Genomic DNA, 24638 nt, shown 5'->3' with positions numbered 1-24638 from the left:
TTCAAGTTTAGTTCTGCTTCTTTTTTTGAACTTTATGTGTCTTTGTGGTTTACTTTTTGGATATGAAGAGCTGGTTCATCTAAGCTTCTGGTTCTCTCTTTTGATTTTATATTGTCGTGGCCGGCTTGATTTTGTTTTCAGGAGTTCCGCGGTGGCCCATTTCCAATGTGGGTCAGAAGTTTTCAGGCTTTCTCCTTCGGTCTGGAATCTTCTAAGAATGATTTTGGCCTCAGGAACTTGGGTGTTGGATTGACCTGAGACCCTGGCAGGGGCCGCTCCACGCAGGGATGCAAAGGCAGATGGGGGGGGAAGAAGCCCCAAGATTTCCCAGGGAGTGGATTGAGTAGCTGGGTTGTACTGGATGCAGAGGATCAGGGAGAGTAAAGGTAAGCCTCAGAGCCCCAGAAAGAGGCTGTCAGCCCCAGAAAGAGGCTGGCGGGTGTTCCAGGACCAGGGAAGTAGAGGGAGGTGAGGGTAGGGCCAGGACTAGAAGTGGTGCTCCTGGGGCCCAAGAAAGGCACTGAGTTTGTCTGGGTGAGAAGGGTCAGGAAGCAGTATTGTATTGGTCCCCCAGGTTTCTGGGGCCCCAAGACTAGGAATGGCGCAGGGCCCAAACTAGGAGTATAGAATGGTGGGTCGGGGATGGAAGGGTGAATCTAGAGTTATCTTTTTAGGTAGATTGCCCACAGACTACTTAAAAATTATGCATTTTCTTACAATGAAAGGATCAAAAACTTAGCATAGACTTATAGAAAGTATATTCATTCAAGTCATTAATACAGGAAAAATACAATATAGCAGGAGAGATAGCTCAGACAAACTTCCAGGTTAGCTTTGTAAAGCAACCACTCTTGTCTTGGAATTCCCTTTCACTTTTGGTGTCCACTAAGCCATGAGATGCAGAAAATATGGGACCACAGGGCTTTAAAGTTTTCCAAATTCTTACTGTGAGAAAATATTGCAACCTAAAACTTTACCATCTTAACCATTTTTAAGTGTATGGTTTAGTGGTGATAAGCATATTAACAGGGCTGTGCATTCCATCATAGTCATCTATTTCAGTAGTTCTTCATTTCTTTAAAAACTGAAATTCCATACCTCTCAGTGACTCCCTGTTCCCCTCTCCTCTTGATATTTGTCAGCTACCATTGTTTCTGTAGCTATGGGCTTAACTGCTCTGAGGTGTATGTAAAACTATGTAGTGCTTGTTTTATGGTGACTGACTCAGCACAATGTCATTCTCATTCATGGTGTAGCATGTGCCACAGTTCACTTCCTTTTAATTCTAGGTAATATTTTGCATATGTTTACCACATCTGCTTACCCACTCATCCCTCAGTAGACACTTCTGTGAGTTAAACCTCTCATCTACTGTGAATAATGGTGCTATGAATACAAGTATAGTCATTTTTTTTCTATTCTTTTTGTCATATAAACAAAAGTAGAAGTACTGGATCATGTGACAGATAATTCTTTTTTTTTCCTTTTTTTAAAGGGTCTCTCTAATACCCATTGTCTTGGAACTTGCTATGTAAGCCAGGCTGACCTTGATCTCATAGAGATCATCTGCCTCTGTGTCCCAAGTGCTGGAATTAAAGGCGAGTGCCACCACACCTGTCTTGTGTCAGAATTCTATTTTTCAGCTTAATGAGAATCCATAACAAGGCTCTTCATGCCTCAATATATACCACCTCCAGATTGTGAATCTTAATATTGTAGCACAATACTTTGGTCTCTGTGGTGGCCACCCTATGGGGGACACTGCTCTGTGATGATGGAACAGAGGCATGCAGGGTGAAAACCTTGGGGCTTTCGGTTCTGGTATCAAGCCTTTTATTAAAAAATTCAGAAGGTTTTTATACATTACAAGGGAAGGCCATCACATGGGGTTTGACAGTTACATACAAAGATTTTAGGGCCCAAATCAACAAGAAACAGGACACACAGCTTTTAGCTGGAGCTAGCTAGGGGCTGCTGCTTAGGACAAAAAGCACAGTAAACTTTTAGCTTTTGGCCCAGGAGTAAACCTTTAACCTGGTCTAATCTTTTAGCTAGTGATAGCTGAAAATTATTTGTTAAGGACAAGGAGGTATGCTAAGGGCTGTTGACCAAGATACTTTCCCTCAGAGCAAGCAGCTTAGACATTTTACCCAGCTACTTTTCTCCTGATAGGAGACTTGAGGGCTACTGTATTCAGTGCCCCTCCGTACAGCAGAGGGGCATATCGCCCTAAAGCATGCCATCCTAGTTTCCTACAGATCTCACTGGAGCCAAATCTACCAAGTGGTCTTCTACAAACCAGTGGTCATAGTGGTCATATAGCTACAATGAGACTGCTGTATAGTCAAGTCAGGTGCAAACTTTGATGTCACATGAAATGTACTATAGATATATGTCCATATTTTGTTGTGTTTTCTTTTTGTTGTGTCTGATCTGCTCTTAGACGTATACATTGTGTTTTTCATCTATACAAATTTGATGTGGGGTTCTATGTCTTCTGTGTATCTATTCATGTTCAAATTTTTTCCAGATTCTTAGATATAAGGAATTTATTTATAATAATTATTTTAATTTCCTTACACATTAATTATATCATCTTTTTTTTCATTGCATCAGTTGAAAATAATTCATTTTCTCTTTAGTACAGATCATGTCTTCTAAATCTTATTTGCTTTATTAGTTTTCATTCAACACGAAACAGAAGTTTAATATTTCGAGAATTGTTTTAAGCTTTATGAGGTGGCACTGGAACAGTAATCAATCTAGTGAAGTTTTTTCACTATTAAAGCAAGACCCATAGTAAACTACAACTAATCCCCAGTAAATTATGAGCTTTCTGACTAGAACTGTTAGAAATTGGCAGTCTTCCTAGAACTCTGACATGGGTGCGTTTGAGATCCTTCCAGATGGTTTTCCAACTGTGGAGTCCACAAATGATGTGGTGACATCAGTCAACTTAGTGCTCAAGGAGAAATTGAAGAGTTCTATGCATTCTCCCTATGCAGTTCTTGCTTCACAGAGCACTGCTCTGTTGCCAAAACCCTCTTGGCTTTCCTAAACCTCTAGCTCCATGTCTTCATTTCACGTTGATCAATTCAGAGTTTTGCCTGTGTTTCTTCTCACTGTGATCTGGCCTAGAAACTTTGTCCAAGTTATAATGATGATAGGGCTCACCTCATGTGTACCCTCTTTCTCAGAGATCACCATTTTTTTATTTCTTTATGTCTAAAATTGAAAATTATTGTTTTATGTATGTTGAACAGAATTTTAGTTCCAGTATCATTTACTCCCTCTTCGCTAGAAGCATATCTAACTTATATATTAAAAATAGATACAAAACCATAGAGGAGTTCAAGGCATTGAAGAAGTGTGTGTGTGTGTGTGTGTGTGTGTGTGTGTGTGTGTGTGTGTGTGTATGTATACCAGCTATAGTGCATGTGTTGGGCCATTGGGCCAGAGGACAATTTGGAGGAATTGGCTCTCTCCTTCCACTTTGCGGGTCTCAGAGACTCAATTCTGATTGTTAGGATTGACAGCAAATACCTTTAACTGCTGAGCCGGCTTGTCAGTCCAAATCTCAGAATTTTTACAGTACACTTTAATCTTTAGGCGATAAAATTGATTCCATTCTTCGGTAAACGTCACTAGCATGGTTCCAGAATTCCCTGGAGACAAGTTTAGAGGCTACACAGCCCACTCAGCTCTGTTCTCCCAGAGATTCACATCGGTATACAATCATCACCCTCCTTGCCTTTTATCTCTTAGTTGCCATGGCCTGCATTTCTGCTGCTAGTCTATAATATACTAGGCTTTTGCTGTCACTGTACCTAGTATATAATTGCACCATTGGATCCATCACAGCATTATCATCCAGCAGGTGCATAGCTATCTCTCTATCAGACCCTGAAAGAACACACACACACACACACACACACACACACACACACATACATGCACACACGCATGCACAAATAAATCTTAAAGGATAAAAGACATTTAGGATTAGTATGCTTACATAGTATTTTCTGTACTACATATGATTAAAGTCTTTGCATTAAAGGATACATTTTGTTCTACTTAACTTTTCCTTTTCTCACGAGATAATTTATACTTTCAGCCTTTCGGCAAATCTTTTCTAAAACAACTCTCCTGAGCACTTTCTCATCTAAGAAATGGACTGATTTGATCTTCCTTGATGTTTTTATTGAAGATTCTTGTGCATGAAATGGAGAAATTAGATGTCCTTGTCATAGCAATCTGTGCTTTCGATGGAACAAAACTGCTGACGTAAAACTAGAAATTTATTTATAACTTAACATATTTTTTTCATTAAGTCGCTGTTTTTATCAACAGAAAATTTTCAGCTTTCACATGAAACTGGAGGCCTTGCTACCATAAAACCTAAATATATCAGTTGGTTTTATGAATGTTTCCTGAAATTTCTCTTTTATGTTTTCCTCTAAGTTGAGTATGAGCCAAAAGTGATATCTTGATCTTGGATGCCTTAGACAAGGTTTTGGGGACAATGAGAAAAGGAGGCTTGCCTGTCTTGGACTTGCAGCCCACCCTTTTCGGCTTCAATATCCAAACTATTTTTTATATACATGCATTTCGTTAGTTATGATTGGTGACTTTTGGATAACTTACTGAATAGAAAACTTTCTGAAGTAGAAGTTTCCTCTAAGTTTCTGACTCTAGATAGCCTAGATGCTAAAAAGTCATTTTTTTCCTCTCTTAATGAACTTGTTCCTTGACTATAATTTTACTCTCCCCCCCCCACCCCAACTAGCCTCCAAGTCAGCTTTCTCTGAATCTTTAGAAGTTCACGTTGGTACCAGCCTCTGCCCTAATGAACACAGTCCTCCTAGGCTTCAACCAAAATATTTCATAGGGTACTCTTCCAGGAAAAGTTAAGAGTTGAAGGCCAGAGAACAGCATCTATTTTTTCTCTCTTGGAATCACCATAATTTGTGTTCTAACATTAGTCATTCTTAAAGCTTTCACTAATCAATCAGCACAGGTTCTGTGAGAACACATTCCCTTTCACACTTTTAGGTCTTTGTTCTTAATGCTCACCAGAGTTTTATTGGTACATATGACCTGGAAGTTGCTTCTTTAAATTAATGATGAAAAGGAAAATAACTGGAGTTTTAAGAATACAGTGATTCAAGAACTGGCTTATAATGGAAGTAGCTGCAAAGAAGAAAAACAGAACATATTATATGATAACTATCACATAAATCTGCCCAGTAGAAGGACTTCATAATTTTCACTCCCAGTGGTAAAGCTGGTCTGTAGTCAGGGTCTCACAAACTACCAGGTTTTGAATCATCTGTCTCAACATATAATTCAATAATAAGTTATAAAATTATGTCCCAAATTGCTATGACACTAGTTACAAAAGTATCATTCAATAATTTTGAGATGTAATCAACATAATTTGAATATTATTTAACAAAGCCAGCTTAAGGAGTTCCAAGTTCTGTGTCCTTTTTAGAAAATGTTCGTTATTTCAGAATAAGATATCAGCTCATATCCTTTACAGTTCCTCCTTCATTTAAGGCAGTTTATGGGTTTCTACCCTGGGAGGTTTATTTCAGATTATTAAGCAGTCATATCTTTGTACATTATTTATTTCCAAGATCAGAAAATGGGGGACTTTTTTTCCCCACAGAAGCCATGTGAGAAAAGGTCCTTATTTATTTTACTTAAGTTCAAGGCTTTATGTTGAATTCTGCTTTGAAATATTTTCAGTGTAATTTCTATTAGATGCTTGTCTGCAAGCAACGGATGTTTAAAACATGATCAATAACTGGGCGTGGTGGAGCGCCCCTGTAGTCCCAGCACTTGGGAGGCAGAGGCAAGCGGATCTCTGTGAGTTCAAGGCCAGCCTAGTCTACATAGTGAGCTCCAGGACAGCTGGAGCTACAGAGAGACCCTGTTTCAAAAGACAAAACACACACACACACACACACACACACACACACACACACACACAAAAAAAAAAAAAAAAACAAAAAAAACCATGATCAATGATCCAAGCTTAGTTGCTTTACTTAACTGACATCTGAAAATGATCAGCATATGGGAAAGAAGATATTTAACATTTTCAATTACCAAATTGCTGCTAAGGCATCAACTCTTACTGGTTCTGCCATGTATGAAGCTCATATGACCAATGAGTTTCATTAGTGACATTAATATGTCTACAAAAATCTAGTCTGACATAATATTGTATCAGGTACATTTTTCCTGAAACATGTTGAGATTGATAGATGTTTGGGTGAATAATGTTCTGTTCATTGTGTCTGTGTTTTTATGTGTGGTTTAAGTCAGATATGAAAGGCGACTATCATCAGCACTAAAAGTAGAGCCACGTAGGTTGTGTAGAAATTAAATGAAAAGGAAGAGAAAGAATGGACTCTAAGCAAGAGCATGACTGTGGAATCCCTAACCATACACAAAAGGAATGCTGATCTTTGGTTCCAAGCTACATAAAGTGCGTCCCTCTGTGATTCATGTCTACCTTGTGTGACTCTTCCTTAGGGCAAGGAAGTTCTCCATTGGTGTAACCATCTGGGATAAATTAAAAAACATCACGGTAATTTTAGTTATTAATATTTAATTCTGTCAAATTCTTTAGACTGAATTTTTAAAAAGCAGATTTGTATGATGCCTGTATGCTCCCAGGAGGTGCTAGTTAAATACATATTGAACGAGAGAATGAATAAGCAGTTTGATATAGCTACCTTGATCCAGATACACAGATATGGTGCTTTCAATGCCACTCAAATGCACAAGCCATAACTGGTATTTTTAACAACAGAAAAGAGGACAAAGAGCACAACAGGTCTAGCACAGGGACAGCTTTCCAAGATAGGATGGTGTGTGAACATGAGAATTGTGTTGATATTTTAAATTTTTGTTTAATTGCATTGAAATCGAAGAGATTATTTTTCTAGAAATATCATCTGTGCATGGATAAAAACAGGAAAATACAAGAACAGGTATGTATGTTGATCTTTAACTATTCTAGATCTTAAATGCCAGTTTGAACATTTAGGTAATAGAAATCCATGTGGATTTCAAACTGTAGTGTTCCTTTTTAAAAAAAGGAAGGTGATGCAATTGTATGCCTGTGCCAGAGACATGTACATGGCAAGATCTGTACTGTATTTAGTAGAAAGTTTGCAGATATACAAATTGAAGAAGATGTGCTGAATTTTCAATGAGTCTTTATCAATGTCAGCCTGAACTACCTAGCTCATTGTTAGGGAGCAGATGCAGTTAAAAGACAGTTTCAAAATGAATAAAGATCAGTGAAAATGGCTTCTGGAAACTGTTGATAAAAGTTTTGATACTTTGTAGGAGATAAAGCTTTTGGTATTAACCACAAAGAACTAATCTCATTTGATTGCCTTGAGGCTTATAATCATCAAGAAGGAATTTAATGCATTAGCAAAAATAATTGAGAAAAGCCAAAGAGAAAGCCAGTCTTTCACAGTCTTAGGATAAATTGTCAAAGACAATGATAATGGCTATTTTTCTTGCTATTATGTTTAAAGAATAGACACTTTTGTCTGTTAAAGCCTATAAACAAAAACTATTAAAGTTAATAATGCACTATCCAAAGCAAAAAAATCCAATTTTTTAAGATATCTAAAAGTAGCATAAATAGAACACTTGCATATGGGGAAATTAAGAAGCCAGGCATAATTTTTCCATTGATATTTTTCCCATTGGAACAGAAAAATTGGTAACACCGCTCGTAAGGAATAGAGGTCCAGTATATGTTTAGACAACATGGCACTGATATTAATATCTAGTATGAGTCAGCTAAAACATGGCTGACACCATACATCTGGGGACCATGAGTTAGCTAATAATGGCTGACACTGGATATTCAGGGGACTTAAAAGGAAATAGTGAGATAATCTGTTGTCTGACTATGTTGGCAGAATGACATTTTGTGTGGATTTTCTTTTTATATAAATATGGCTGTGCTATCAGAAGCCTTTGCATTCAACAATCTGTGTCTAGTGTGTGTAGGCTCTTTTATATGGCTTTTGTGCCAGTCTGTGTGTATATGCATGCTCACCTGTGGGCATCCCATGTATGGTGAGTTGCCTGTTGTTTACCTGCCTAGAGACCTGTGTGCCAATAAATAAAGTGTCTTATCTATGTAAGGGTCCTCAAAATCCTTGAGAAGGAGATGTGCTGAAATGCATACTCACACAGAAATCATTTATGACATGCTATTATATCCCCTGTGTTGATGCTTGAGTATCTTGTCAAAGAGCATCTGGGTTCAGAAGCCTATATTTCTATAGCATTATCACACGAATGGCTGCATTTCTTTCCACCAGGGTTTTCATGAGGCTGGAGGCCAACTTTATGAAAAGGAGCAAGGCAAAGTGGGATTAGGCAGGCCCCTATTTGCAAGAACCTGGCACTAACAAGGCATTTATATACCCCCAAAGCTGAGAACCATCACCCAAGTCGGCTCTCTGAGTTCCAGCAGTTCTAGGTTTGTCCTGGGACATGAGCAATTCTTTGTATCCTGTTTTTTATTCCTTCTATGACAGTCCCTGTATAATCTATATCCAAGCCAGAGTTACTCAAATTGAACTTCCCATAGACCCCCTCTTCAGTGGTTACTAATAATCTAAGGCCAAGTGATTCTGGTAAATAGCATTGCATATTTTTGTCTGTTGTTTTGCTAGTATATTAAGGGCATTTATGGTGTCAGTAGGCCTGATTTCAACAACAGCTTGTAACCTGATGATATGACTTAACATATAGATTGGAGTACAGTGACCCCAGGATCCATTTTCTACCCAGATGACCGGGCCAAGTATCAAATTATTCATTGTGAAGAAGGGTAGTTACTGTCGTTCTAATTATTAATTTATAAGGCCAATTGTTCCCTTTTAATCTCCCTTTTGTGGTACATTGGCACTGCAGATGTTCTCTTTTACCCAAGGAAGTATGAAAAAGTAAGTAAAAATTGTCCCTAGCACACAGACACCTGATTAATTTGGAGGAAGTACAGTATAGGCCATTTTTTATATATCCGATATAGCCCACCTGGGGTCTGTCATATGATGTTTACCTTGACATTATCCCATGCTTGAAAAAAATGAAGAAAGTCAGACAAAGCTTGTAGGCTTGGATTTTTGTGTTTTGGGGATCCCCACCATTGGGTTCTCTGGGAAGTGGTATTAGAAAATCTTTGACTTAAGCATGTTAGATTTCCTACAGAGACATTAAATCTCCCTGCCATCCAGCAACACAGCTCTTGCAAATAATTAAGGTTTTAAGAAGCCAATCCCTGATAGCAGAATCAGTGGCACAACTGTGTGTATAGTGACAGTGGCCTGATTTACTGCTTGCAAATCCTGGACTGTCTGTTCCTGGCTTTTGAACTGGCAGGAAAGTTGTGTTCTAAGACAACTGGAAATTCTAAATGATCCTATACTTTAAAAAAGTCTTTCTAAATGCTTTTTGAACCCCAATGTGTACCTTACAAGGGATGAAGGTCTGTCTTTGGAGGGTGGACCAAGCCCCTGGCTTTAATTCCACTATTATTGGGAATATGTATTGAGTCAGCTCTGAGGGGATTGTCTTCAGCCCACAACACAGGCACTTTGAAGGGCTAGAGTTGCCCTGGTTGTTCTTCCACTTTAAGACTGAAGAGGTGCCACTCTTCTTCTCGAGGGAGTGTAAGAGTCACTTTTTTTTTTTTTTTTTTTTTTGGTCTTTTTGAGACAGGGTATCCATATCTGTCCTGGTCCTATGTAGACCAGGCTGGCCTTGAACTCGGAGTTCTGCCTGCCTCTGCCTCCCAAGTGGTGGAATTAAAGGCACGTGCCACCATGCCTGGCAAGAGTCATCATTTTTGACTCAGTTTTCCTAGGGTCAGTATGACTTTGCCTTGTGAATTGAGAATTATTTGAACCTGTTGCTTTCCCAGCAAATCTTATCTAACTAAATGCACAGGACCTTTAGGATGATATAGAAATTCATGAATCACCTCATGGCCTCCTAGGTTACATTGTCTGGGCAGGAAAAGGGCCATGATCCCTATTACCTGTGGCCCTTACAATACCAGTATGCCTTAATGATAAGAAGATCATGAGCACAGAATATTTAGCCCCAGTATCTACCATGAAGTCCACAGGCCAGTTGTCTACTATTATTTGGACTATAGCCTCCTAGGGCGGGGAGAGGGTGTCCAACAAAATGGAGCATTGTCTTCCTTATTCTTCCTTAGAGCTTCCTTATGTCTTCCCATGGCACATACCCCCCTTTTTAGCACCTGGTCTTGAAAAGCAACTGTGGAATTGCTTCTCTTTCTCCTGTGAGAGTACTTGGGCAATTCTGGAGCTTCGAAGATATTGGTTAGACCTTCACTTCCACCCTTTTGGGATGGGCTCCAAAACCAAATTTCTCAACTGATGGGTGCTTCTCTAGGCTGGTCCTGTCCCCACCTTGTCCATTGGGTTCCTGAAGTCCATGCCCTTGGTGACCTGAGTTCTCAAGTCTCCCACTGATCACATAGTCTATTGCCTCCCGGTTGAGTTACTGGTCATAGCATTCTGTGAAAACTGGCATTCTGGTGAAAGAGGAGGTGCAACTCACTATTTCTGATCCCAGACAAGCCTCCAAAATATTTCAGGCTTAGAATAGAGAATGGAACCCTATTGTCTGAAATAGGAAGTTGTTTATTGTGCAGTGACACAGAAAGAGACTTTTCTCTAAACCAGGTCCCTATCTGAGTAAAGAAAAATGCAGCTCATTATACTTTTATGCTTTCATGTCTCTTGTAGCTAGCAGGATATATTTGATGTTTTTAAAAACTCTCTAAGAAGACTCAAAATGGTTGAAATGCTAGGGGAGGGGGAAATACCGTGAGGCTTGAACAAGTTCAGAAATGCAGTTCAGAAATACACAGACATTGCTCATCCCTTATGCAATTACATTTTCAACCTGGCCTCCCTTAACCCCTCTCCTTTCCTGGCATCTGAGCTTATATCTCACACAAATCAGTTATAAAGATATTATTTTTGTAGAGTCAATCAGACTGAATTGGAGATGAATGATGGCTCTGAATGGGACTATATTCCTTTTTGTTTATTTTTGAGACAGTGTCTCTATCCCCAAATGACCTGGAACTCACCATGTAGACCAGGTTGACCTTAATCTCATCGAGATTACCCTGCTTCTGCCTCTGGAGTGTTAGGATTAAAGATTTGTGCCACCACGACTGACATATCTTCTAAATTTTTAAAGGAGTCAAACTCAAAAAGTAGTGATGGCATGCTATGCTGAATTAGACAACTTTAAAGTTCAATTGGGACTGTGCTGCAGGCCTCTAATCCCAGATAATGAATTAGGAGGACTGCAAGTTGTAGGCTAGTTAGGGTTATAGGTCCAAGGCTTGGCATCTTAGTGAAATGCTGACTCAAAACAAAATGTTAAATGAGGCCTAATGTTATTGTTCATTTATTTAGGAAGTACAAGTCTCTAGGTTCAAGTCCAAGAACCAAAAATTAAAAAATTTATGAAGACTGTGAAATATATTATTGCTTTTTCTTCCAAAGATTTTCATTCTTACATAAAATGAGTGATACCACAAGTTCTAGGGTACAATGAAATATGTTGGTGTGAGCTTATTCATAAACACAGTTTGAGCAAACTTCAAGTTGTTCTATATTTTTAATGAGTCTGGAATAGGCAAAAGATGTGTACCTTTAATGTAGTTAGATTTTCCAGCAGTCTAGGTGTCCCAGGAGGCACAGGACAGCTTGATTATTTTAGATCTTTCTTTTTTTCCAGGAATGATCTTGAAATACTTCTTTGACACAACTGTGACGTGTGTTTTCATAGGAAGGGGATTAAGAGTGGAGAAGGTTAACTGCAGGTTGGAGCCTTTCCTAAATCTTCCATGGACAGTGTCCGTGGCAGTGCAGCTTTGAGTTAGTAGTGACAGGTTATTGTTCTGTACAGGTTGCTCATTAGCACTTTCTCCTGTGTGACATAATGATCATCTTAGGACATTTAAAATATTTTATTTATTAATTTTACTATTTCATGTGTATGAGTGTACTGCCTGTATGTATGTGAGTGCACCCTTGTCGTGCAATGCTGCGGTGGTCAGACGAGGGCTTCAGATTCCCCTGGAACTGGAGTTAAGGACAGTTCAGAGCTGCCATGTGGGTGCTGGGAATTGAACCTGGGTCCTCTGCAAAAGCAGTCAGTGCTCTTAACCTCCGAGTCATCACTCCAGCCCCAGTGAGAAAGAAGCAAAATGACTGCACACTACTCTTTATACATAGTTGCATCACTGTGCCTAAGGAAATCTGTACTAAGAGCTTTTCTCTGGGTTATGTAGACAAAGAAACTTCTTCCCTGGGTTCTGAGCTGAACCTACCATTTTCAAAATCAGGTACTCCTCCAGAAAAGATCAATGGCCAGGTGATCTTAAATCCCCTTTCCTCCAGCTAACTGGTATCCACCAAGACCGAAAGTCAAGTGTAACAAACTTCTCTTGCCATATTTTAAGATGTCCATGAAGATTATTTTTAATCATTTTAATCTCATTCTAAATTAACACTAAATCTTAAATTTTCAAGACTTATTGTGGTTTAATTTACACTATTGACTGATATTATATATATTATATATGTGTGTGTATTATCACTCCTGTAATAAAATCTTTTTCCCTTCAGAGATCTTACTGTTTTCATATACAAAATGATTTTCCCCACTGAGAGAGGAGACAGTGTTAGTTAAGGATTTAAGACTGAAATAAGTTTTATTTCTTTATTTGTTTCATAAAGGATCTTACTCTGTAGCTTATTCTGGCCTGGAACTCACTATGCAGCCCAGGTTGCTCTCAAATTCAAGGCAACGTTCTTGCCTGAGACTCAAAAGTACTGGTATTATAGGAGAAACCCACAGCTTTGGTGTAACAAACCTTTAGATAGTATGTGTATGTTTTATTTAAAGTGTCTGCTATATTTTCTTCATTGTCTTTTATAATTTTTAATTTAATTACGAGAGTAGCATGGCATATTCTCCTTTTATATTGCTTCTAATTTTGTTATTTATTATTACTATTATTTGTTATTTATTTTATTTACTATTGGCCTTTATGGAATTTATAATTATTGAGTTCCATTAGAATACAAATTTCATTGCTATTATAATGATTTTCCTACTACATGTGAAGCACCAAGCTATGTTCTAACTAGATGATATAGGAAAAAGAGTAAAACCACAGTCTTCTCAGGACCTCTAATTTAGACAGACAGGCTGATATATGATAAACAGGCAAGGTATAGCAAGATAACAGCTGTCATCCAGACCTGGGGAGGCAGAAGCAAGACGATCATAAGTTCTAAGCCAGCTTGAGCTACATAAAGAGTTATATACCGTCCTGAACGAAACCTGTTTCAAAACAGAAAGACGAAAGATAAACAAGTCTACAAATTATGAATTACTTAGCACCATGACTGAAAATAGCACTGGGGGCTTTGAAGTTTTTAAATACAGGAGCAGTGATTCACACTCTTATTGATATTTTAGAAAAGCCATTCTTAGATGAGACTTATTAGTAAAGTGGACACAAGAAGGTTATTTAGGTTATAATATGAAATATTGGGTTTGGAGTCCTGAAAGGCATATAAATTGAAGATGTACTTAGAAGAGGAAACAAACAAACAAAAATGAAAAGCAGTATACAGGAGCAGGAAGGGGGAATGAAGGTGCTTCTCAGATGTCCTTATTTTGTGGGTGGCTAAAGTTGTCCTTTAAAGGCATTACTGAAGTCTGGCAATTTTAGATGGAACCATAAGAGTTATGTTTGAGATGCTTGTAAGACATCCAAGTGAAAATGTCCGTTGAAAGCTGGCTGAAGAGTGAGAGGGCAGAGCCCTAAGCATACTTCTAGAAATCATCAGATTTTGAAATGGCAAAAAAGTCCAAGTGAAGGGAGAGAAATTTCTGAGATTAGAGGATATATTTTTATTGAATCAATATGTGAAGAATCAGCATGTTTTCTGTCAATCTTTCCATAGATGGCTATCTCTTTCTTCTCTCTCTCTCTCTCTCTCTCTCTCTCTATATATATATATATAATTTCTATAAAATTTTGTTATATGTATACAAAAAAACCAAGCCAAGTAACCCTCTATACTAATTATCCAAGTAAATAAAAATATATGAAGTCTATTTATTTGAAAGCTTCCAAGGTTAAAAAAAATTTAGTTATTGTATATAAGTGCACCCATGTCATGTGATGCCCACAGAGGTCAGAAGCAGACATTGAATACCTTGAAACTGAAATTATGGATGGTTGTGGTTGTTGGGAATTGAAACCAGGGCCTCTGCAAGAGCAGTCAGTGCTCTTAACACCTGAGGCAGCTCTCCAGGCCCAAACTTCTGAGCTCTTGATTAATCAGATGGAGAGACTCATATGTTTAACTTTACCAAAGCTCAGATTCCAGGCTATCATTCTCAAGCAATTGGGCCCTTGTGGCCAAGAAAAGGACAAGCTGACCAGAAGTCATTTTAGTTCCTTGTAAGGCCCTGGTTTTGTTTAGTCATTTCCTGATATTATTCAGTAGACTGAGTCAATATGGTGTGCAATGGTGTGTGTTCACCATTGCAAGCCTCATAAAATACAAATGTGGGGTAGGGAGGTGCTCAAGAGATGTCTGGAGGATAAATGGAAATGCTTTCTGCTCTCATCAGACCAATTTAATCACAGGCCATGCCCATCAGACTAGATGGTGGGACTTCTGTGTTCATTTCTATGCTGTTTTACTGACTAAGCAGCTCATAATGCTTATTTTAAGTGAGATTATATTATTCCTCTGTCCAAAAGCTTCCACTGTTTTCTCATCTACTGTGAAATAAAAGCACAAGAACTCTGAATCACTTCAAGGCTCTGCCAGCTGGAATCCTGCCTCTTTCTTGATCTCTAACTGTCCTATCTGTCATGTATTCTACTCGTAATGCACTGCTCTTCTTGCTGTTTCTTGTCCCTGTTTAAAGCATGCACTCTTTGTTTGTTTCCTCTGCTTACAGCACTTCTCTTCTGCTTAGAACATATATGGTCACACAGCTTACCCATTCCTCACCTACTATGCATTTTTCCCCATGTGACTTAACCAAGGAAATTTCTCTTTCTTTTCCTTCCCCAATGTATTCCCATGTGTGTTTTTCCTCATAATCATCTTCAGTACTATGTATTTGCTTGTTAATTTAGCCAGTTGGATGTCATCTCTCAAAAGAACATGGTCATGGGTATCATCCATAATTTATAACTGTACCCTCGTCATAAAGAACTGTACTTAGCATAGAGCCATGACCCAATAAAGAATAAATGAGCAAATAATCTGCATTATTAATTTGTAAGATTGGGTATAGCAATGTGCACGCTGACGTTCTCCTGCGTGTTTTGGTGATATCAAATATAAAGCAATTAATTCAACAAATGAAGCTTTTAGTATTTTCTTAAGAAAGTAAAACGTAAGACACCTGTTTCAAGCAGTTCCTTAAACCTCTATGTAGAAATTGCTTGCTATGTATGAGGCATCCATTGTGTAATAATAGTGATGCCTCTCTTTCTGTGACCATAATATTCCTAGTAATATGAACATCTCTAAAAATGGTACAAATTCTGCATTGTTTATATCCTCCACACCTACATCACTATTACACCGTGTCTAACTATTTCTAAACACTGAGATTCAAATTACGGATTTTTACCTTTATGAAATACCTTTTGCGTTTGGCATATGCATGTGTGTTCACTTATTTGTGAAGGTGTGTGTGCCCATGTACATGCATGGAGGCCAGAGGATGCAAGGTGTCCTCTTCTGTCACTTTCTGGCTCCCTGCTCATTCTGTGGAGACAGCATCTTTCACTGAACCTCAAGCTTGGCTGGCACCAGCAAACCCTATTGATCTTCTGGTCTCTGCCTGCCTTCCCTCCTACTCTACCTCCCTCGGTGCTGGGATTACAGGCACAGGCAGAAATTTCTGCTTCTTATATGGATCCTATGGATCTAAATTCCGTTCCTCATGCTACACAGCAGGTGGTCTTATCCATTGGACCATCTCTCCATGTCTTAATATGAAGTATCTCAAATCTATGAAAAAATCACAAAAAATTTGTACTAAATCCTAATATTTTCTACTTTTGATTCAAATTATTTTCTTAATGTTATGAATATAACAGATATTAACACTTTTATTTTCATTCCAAGAATCTACTCTTTGTCTTTTCACCAGAGATGTTCCCTCAAATTCACTTTTTGAATAAACAAAAGAAACAATAGAGCATTTAATGAAAACTCTGGTGTCTACCTTATCTTGCCCACTTAGGAGCCTAGGGGATCCAGGTCTGCTGTGCTGAACCACGTGGTCTCTGGGACCAACAGATGGCTGTCTCCTCATACAGTGTTCAGTGTCAGCTGACTTAATTCAGGTCTACCTCTTTGACCTATATTTCTTCCTTGGCTTTTATGGGCATTTGTATTTGGGACTCTTGTCCTCCACATTTAAAAAACTTTATTGAATTGTTTAATTGACTTTTTTGCAGTCTTTATGTAATATGATTTGGTGGCATTTAGATTCTCTTATGTATCCGCACATCTCTTCATTGCCCCATGCAAATTCAATGGTCTCTCATATATATTATATGTAAATATGGCCTACAGTAATTATAATATATATATAATATAGTCTATAGCGTCTGACTTGTGTCACCAAATGTCTTTCAGTGTGCTTCCATCCACTGAGCCCATCAAGAGTCCCATCCCTGCAAGACACTGTCTCCCTCACCCCCAGCAGCCATCAACTGCCAAAAGTTCCTTAGGTTTGGTTGGGATTTCTTACCCACTTCCCTATATCTATGCAGATATTTTGTCTGGTTTGACTATGCATGGTCCTTGTATATGATGTCACCATTGTCACATATAAGTTCATATAAGTAGCTGACCAGCTGTCTGGAAGACTTAGCTTGTTTGTGGTCATCCATCCCTCTGGCTCTTATCTTTCTGCCTCCTCTTCTGCAATGATCCCTAAGTCTTGGGAGGCAGAGGTTGAACTAGCTGTACTATTCAAGGGCAAGCACTCTGTCACTGCTTGTTCTCTGCATACTGGCAATTGTGTGTTTCTGTGTAATTCACCATATTCTTTTAACAGCAAGTAATGCAACCTCCTTTCATGTAATACGTGATGCCCTCTTCTTTAAAAATTTATATACTTATTTTTATTTATATGTGTGTGTCTACATGTTGTATTTTCACATGTATTTTCCTCATCACATGGAGGTCAGAAGAAGGTGTCAGTCTTCTAGAACAAAAATTACAGGCAGTTGTGATATAGGTACTGGGACACTTCCCAGTTCCTCTGAAAGAGTAGCAAGCATTCGAAACAACTTAGTCATCTTTCCAGACCCTTTTCTCTTAGTCTTATTTTTTTAAATAAACAGCTCTTGTTAGAAAATGAAAGCAAAGCCAACCTCACACCCCTCAGCCCTTCACAGCTCACTCTGAATTTGTTAAAAATAAACCTTCAGGGTTACAGTAGTAAATCACCCAATTTTGTTGACTTGGTATATATTTTGGTTTATCTTTGTCAGCAAAAGAAATTATTCAGGAGTAGGTAAAGAGTAAAGAGAAAGACTGATGGTGTGACACTTCTAGGACTATGAGGAGAAAATAAGTTCAACAGCAAAGAATTCTTGATGTGTATTTTACTTTTCCAGCTTCTTTGAGAATATTTGATGGTCATGAAGGAAATTATGATGCTCTCAATAATTTATGATAATGCTCAACTTTAAATACCATACTATTTATTGACTATTGCAAAGTCAGACAAATGACACACTGGGAAAATAGTCTCATATGCAGTTTCCTGACACAAAATGAGGCAATGCTTTTTCTCTGGAGCTTCAGATTATTCTCACCAAATTTGTCTTTGTGGTAACAAACCACTGTGCTGATTTTATTTCCAGAGAGCTGGATGTACCACTGCAGAGCCCAGCTCTAGACATTCTCAATCTGTCTCTCAAACCCAATATGACCACCTTATGGTTTTAAAATTTCGTTAAAAAGGATGAGCATTGGCAATGTGGATCTCAGGTTCTGTTGGCCAAATTTCTAAAAGATTTAATATAAGAAGTTGTATCAGATGAGAGTGTGGCTCTGTACTGAAGCACACACGCTAGAGTGTATGCCTACAATGTGTGAGGCACTGGGTTTGAATGTCAGCACTATACCCGCCCCCCAAAAAACAGTGGAAAGAACAGCAGCATATGTATTTTCTTTAACAACAGACTTGAAATTCTTGTTACTAAAAATGTGTTTGGAAATATTCTTTGCTTAATGCAATTACATCTTTTTTCATTTTTTGATATTTAAAAGACAGGAAATAGTATAAAGTAAATCATCTTGAAGAAATTCAAGGGGAAAATGAAGAATAACATATTTGAGTGATTTTTACCCTCCTTGTCTTTAATCTGATGAGGCGGTTTTTGTGATATGTGCATATTGTCACTTTGCTCATTAATTAAGACCCTGTAGTCAGCTACAAACAGTCAATCTGGTAGAACACCAATATATCCTCATGAGGTAGGTTTGGCTCATATCTTGATATGGTTTCTTGTTCTTTAATATCTGGATGAAAAATATACCTTCTTAAACCAGGCATGGTGGTCCTGCACACTGTTAATCTCAACCTGTGACAGGTAGAGACAGGTGGACCTGTGCAAAATCTAGGTGAGCCTAGGTCTACATAGTGACTTCTAGGTAGACTGGGACTAGGGAGACCCTGTCAATATATCCATATTAATCTACATATTGAAAATATATTGAATATGGGGCTACAGGGAGACCCTGACTCAAAAGGAAAACAATACATGTGTGTGTGTGTATATATATATATATATATATATATATATATACATCTTCTTGAGGTGATTTGTGAATTGGAATGTGACTTTTCTTAAGGATGGATCTGGCTTTTATTTCTACATCAAGTTAATGTGTTCTCAAATAGAGGCCATGCTATGGAGAATGAGAGAATACAGAAAGCTATTTTAGTGTACTTACATTTATTGCACTTCTTTTATGTCATTATGGTGAATATTCACATTGAATATTATAAATGCATCCCAAAGTAAAATCGCACACTAACTTTGTTTTAAAAGAATGAATATTTATTAAGAAATTATATGCTGAATTCTCCTACAGCCCGTAGATATGGTTTCTCCCATTTCCACAGCACAAGACAATAGCTAGGAGTATTGGAAACACTTGCAATGCTTGGGAACAGTATTGGAAAACACTTGCAATGCTTGGGAACAGAGGGCTCTGAGGGAGCCAAGATGAGATGGAGTGGTCCGTATACTAACTGAAACTTTTGGATCCGAGTACAAGACAATCCTTTCCTTATCAACCTACTTCTCACCTGTTAAAGCACTGAAACCTGTCCATGGAATCTCACAGTCAGACTGAAGTATTAGGTGATAATTAGATCATTTCAATTCAGTAGAGCCCAGCATGCTCACAGATTAAACCAAAGTCTTTTAACTGTCCTATCACATCTGAAATAACTGCATTCTTTACTAATAAAATGGTGCTTATAGAGGGAAGAAATATAATTTTTTCAATACTTTTCCTTATGGGCCTAAAGTACCTGAAATTATAAATTATAAATAAATTATAAAACTAGCATACAATGTATATTTTTTCATGACATTGTTGGAAATAAGTTTTACATGTAGAATTGCAATACCACTTGACTATATATGTGCTCAACAATGACACATGCTAATCATAAAAATAGCTTTTACAAATATACATTTGTATACAGTGTCTCTCTTACCATTCATAAATGTCCTTCACAATTTAAGACTTAAAAAACATAATTAGCAATAGGGAAAACACATTTACAATGTAAACCATAAAACAACAATTGTACAGGTTATAACACAGAGGAAATGGACTTCTTAAAGGGAAACTGTATGCATCAGGGATTTTATATAAATTGAATCAGAGACGCCGCTATCCAGTAAGAAACCACCTTTCATATTTCTGCAAGTCATCACAGTTTCTCTCATCTTCTTCTGTGGCATTGTATGTTACTTCAGATCACTTTATCTGCAGAAACTGCAAAAAGAAAAAAAAAAGTTTTAAAATACATAGAAGTATATTTCATTATTTTTATTATACATTGATGTAAGTTGCCCTGAAGATTAAATGAAGAGAAAGCTAAATAAATAAGTAAATTTTTAAGGAATACAATTTTTAATACAGTATTTTTGTTAATTCTTTGAGAATTTCATACATACATAAAATGGCTTTTGATCATATCACCTTGTTCTTACATCTTAACTCATTTCAGATCTACTCTCTCTTCTTCACTCCCAACCCAACATGTCTTTTTTTTTTTTTTTTGGTATAACACACCAAGTCCAATCTGTGCTGCCCATAGGTTCTTGGTGTGATGCCATCCACTGCAGCATCCCAGTACCTCCAGGGGCCACACTGTTAAAGAAAACTGACTTTCCCTCACTCAGTCACCATCAGCTGTCAATAGCTCATCAGCTAGTGGTGGGGGCTCATGAGCTCTTTTCCTGTCCATGATGGATTTTTTCCTGGATATATCTTGTGCTGATCTTATGCAAGCAACCAAAGCTGTTTTGATTGTTATTATACTTAGATTAATTTCAGGCATGTCCAACCAATGGCCTGTATATCACATGGACCTAAGGGTAGTTATGGGTATAGACCAACAGAAGCCATAAGTTACTTAACTTATAAAGAGATCTTTGCAGTATTTAGTGTTTTGTAACTTTATTGCACAATTCTAGATCACGACATTTGTGGATAATAATGTCATGTCACAACATCAAAAGGTTGGATACCCATAAGGCAATCTTAAAATTCTTTACTTTGTAGTAGGTTCTAACATTTTTAATCTAGCTATTTCATTGCTTAAGATAAACAACTTTTTTTTTAGCTTGAGTCTTGTCCAAATCAGAGAGGAAACTCTTGAGCTCCAGGTTGGGAAAAAATATGCCCCTGAACATTTTTCCTCTAAGAAGTGTGACTACAAAATACATTTCTCCTCCAAGAGGCTTTGAAGAGTGCACAGTTCCAAACCCTTTATGTACCTGGAGGAAAAAATTCCAACACAGGTCATTTCCTTTTTTTTTTGATTTTGTTTTGTTTTGTTTTGTTTTTAACTGAGTTACACCAAGTGGAATGGAGAAGAACACAGCCAGAACCAGAATAGACAAAAATACTTCATGAAAAACATGAGGCAGATATATAAAATCCAAATCTAACTGGTTGAAGGTCTAAATTGCAAAACTGAATATGAAAATGGAGATAACACAAAAATCCATTAGTGGAAAAAGAACAATATTCATTTTTTAGAATCTTATCAAGTCTCAGTCTTCACTAATTATAGTTCCTTTCAAGACCACAATAGAGCTTGCAGTAGAGACAACACGTATGTACAACAACATTGTGGGAAAGCATTTTCTTATCCCAGTATGATACAAAATATGAATGAACTCACATAGGAGAGAATCTAAATGTATATTACCAATGTGTGAATTTCTATACTACTCACATTTCCCTTCAAGATCATGAGAGGATGAACTATGTGTAAGTTACTTTGGAAAATCTTTTCTCAGAATAAATTTACCATTCATGAATGAACTCAAACTGCAGAAAAATCATACGGTTTTAATCAATATTAGCAATCATGTTCTGGTTACACTGAAAAAGATGAACAAAATCACCCCATAAAGAATTCCTACATAGAGAATGTATGAAGATTCCCATTTTCAAAAGATATTTCTAGTAAATATGAGGGCATAATCAAGGTATCTTGTATTACTATAAGACATGGGGACAATATCTAGCTATTTTAGATCAATTCACAACTTGAAGGAAAATACTCATCTGGAAAACTTGATTAGAAGAGAGCTATGCATCTTCATTGAACCCACATATCCAAATTCACATTTGATCAAAATCTAATAAATATCTGAAATCTAATTGTCATCTATAACATATAGTTTAAAAGACATAGCACATATTGGGATACTAACAGTAATAGTTAATATGTGGAATGTTTCAGAAATGGCACAACAGGAAGGGCATGTTATAATATTTACAAATACATCATGTTTATCAAGGACTCATTTTGAAGATAGATTTGGGCTATGTACTTTTAATTTCCTTTTTGAAAACAAATGTTGCAGTGAAGTTACTTTGGAGGATTTTCTGAAGTAGTGGCGTATGAGCTTAAGCAGCAGGTTATTTTTTAATGAGGTCAGTGAATAATTTTTCTGGTTTAATTTTAAAATGTTGAATTAATAAGTAAATTTCGTCATCTTTTTAATATGCAATTAGTCTTAATTTTCAAGTAGTTTTTAAATGATTTAGACAATTAGCCAATGAAAATTGGTTTTGTCACTCAGGATATTCTTCCTTGGCTTTTCATATTTTGAAAATGATATTAAATTATATGAATCTTATAATTTTGTCAAAATAAATAACCCCAAACAACAAAAGTGAGAAATAAAAATAGACCTACAGTTCATCCACAAACAAATTTTTTGGAGTGCTCAGGGAAGAAAGGTTACATACATGTCAAGAACCAAAGACACAGAAATCAAGGAGAAGACTGAGTTTGGCAAATGGGTGAAAAGTGTTGGGGACCCCTGCTGTGTAAAGTAGCAGTCTCTCCATGTCCGGATAGCCCATGAGCTCGGATTCAAATGCAGAGACTCCTTTTTCAGCAGGGTGCCTTCCCGGCATCTTCCTGACTCATCTTTTGAAGCAGCCATCACAGAAACATGGTCTCTGGCTCGGGAACTGCCAGCTTTCTCTTTGCAGTCTGGCAGCCTGGCAGGAGCCCACTTCCACATGTAAATAGGGGATCCCACAATGTACCTATCAGCTAAGGTTTTCACCACTACCCCCACAGTATAAAGTATCCTGGTTTTCCCTCAATAATCGGAGCTGGACTACTAAGACTTGGAGCCGACCTGAGTCACTGAATAAAGAGCTGTAACACGGACTAAGCTGAGTCCTGTGTCTTATTGCCTATGATCCAGTCTCTCCGGAGAAAGCTGTTTCTTCGTAAGCCACGACTCACGGAACCCTAGCTTTTGCCGTCCTGCACCTTCCTGCGTGATCCGGCAGCTGACAGATCTTGCATCTCGAGGAAGTGCACGGGTGAAATTAGGACAGGACCCGACCGGGCCAGCCCCGGTAGCAGAAACCTCAGCAGCATGGAGAGCCTGCCCCCTAACGACCTCCGACTGCCTGTACAGGTGTAGACAAAAGACCTCTTTCTATATACCTTTCTAATATCAAAATCTGGTGATGCAACGGCCACTTAAGAGTCATTAGGATGGCCGCCAGTTCCTTAAATTTGCAGGAAGACCTGTGCTGGGAGCCAAGCAAAATCCCCTGAAATCTTGATTTCAGGCACGTTTTCTTGGAAACCATCACTTCACCCCACTTTTTCTATCTTAACACTGCTAGAAAAGTCCCAAAAGTTCTAAGAAATCTTCACGTAAGCCTCAGAGTCAGGCAAACTTCCCTAAGCGGCTTTGTTATCTTGCCCCCCAGGGCATTCAAGCCACAGCTAAAACCAGTTAGATAAGAATTTAAATTAACTAGCCCCTGCGAGCACCTGGGAGTTCAAGGTGGTTTGCGGCCAGAACAAAAGATTTAAAACCGTCACTTTTTTTCTGCACAGCAATGCTTAGGAAACCCACCTAAGATTGAGGAAAGCTTACAAACACCAGAAAATAATAAAGGAGAGGTTTTAAACTATAGAAAAACCCTGCAGACTGCCCAGTAGCAGACTCAACAGCCCAAAAAATAAAATTTGACCAAGCCAGACAAAACCCACCCATCAACAAAATTAACTCTTACCCCCCTCTTGCTGATTTAACAAGCCCAGATATTAATGCCCAGGCTTCAAAAGCTCCCAAAGATCCTCAGATAAATCCCCCTCCCCCTTCACCTCGGCTGCTGCCACAGCCTGTGGTGCCACGCCCTACAGCCATAGAGCAATTGTGTAATCTTAGGGATAGTGGAAGTTGCCAGCCTCAATGGCCTCAGGACCCCCAAACCCCACCGGTAGAGGCTTTTCCTGTTAACTTACAAATAACAAGGCAATGCCCACTGGCCTGGTACCTGCTCCCAGCAGCGGAACTTAAAGAATTGCGCCAGGTTGTCCATGAAGATGGAATTCATGCTCCATAGACAAAATCCATATTACAAACATTTAATACTAATCTGCTTACCCCCCAGGACTGGAGGGACATCTGTAGATCTACCCTCCCCAGTCCATTATTTGTACAATGGGAAGCTTTATTTAAAGATGAATGCCTGATGAAGGTTAAAAGAAATGACACACATAATCAACAGCTGAGACCACAGCAAGGACAAGATCCACCACCTGGATTCATAGATTGGAACTATGACCAGCTTTTTGGCCAGGGCAACTTTTCCACAGGAATCCAGCAGGCTGTGATTCCTCCTGGCTGTTTTGAGCAGGTCCGCTTATGTGCACTACAGGCCTGGGAC

The 24638-nt window shown here is 38.1% G+C and overlaps 1 protein-coding gene across 6 annotated transcripts in view; it reads right to left on the bottom strand.

Annotated features, from left to right (window-relative positions):
* Nucleotides 1-19156: 19156 nt before the first annotated feature.
* The window catches only part of Ralyl (RALY RNA binding protein like), a 759508-nt gene continuing 754026 nt past the window's right edge, over nucleotides 19157-24638 (bottom strand). For 5 of the 6 annotated variants that reach the window (XM_008836810.2, XM_017799088.2, XM_008836801.2 and 2 more), the window contains one exon: nucleotides 19157-20186. In XM_008836810.2, coding sequence (XP_008835032.1) covers nucleotides 20169-20186 — 18 coding nt within the window. In that variant the 3' untranslated portion in view covers nucleotides 19157-20168. The remainder of the gene's footprint in view (nucleotides 20187-24638) is intronic. The other variant, XM_008836835.3, reaches the window with a different exon arrangement.

This window comes from Nannospalax galili, unplaced genomic scaffold (genome assembly GCF_000622305.1).
Source record: "Nannospalax galili isolate Female #2095 unplaced genomic scaffold, S.galili_v1.0 scaffold370, whole genome shotgun sequence".
Taxonomy (NCBI): domain Eukaryota; kingdom Metazoa; phylum Chordata; class Mammalia; order Rodentia; family Spalacidae; genus Nannospalax; species Nannospalax galili.
The sequence above is the reverse complement of the archived record's forward strand: the minus strand, read 5'-3'. Positions and strand labels throughout refer to the sequence as shown.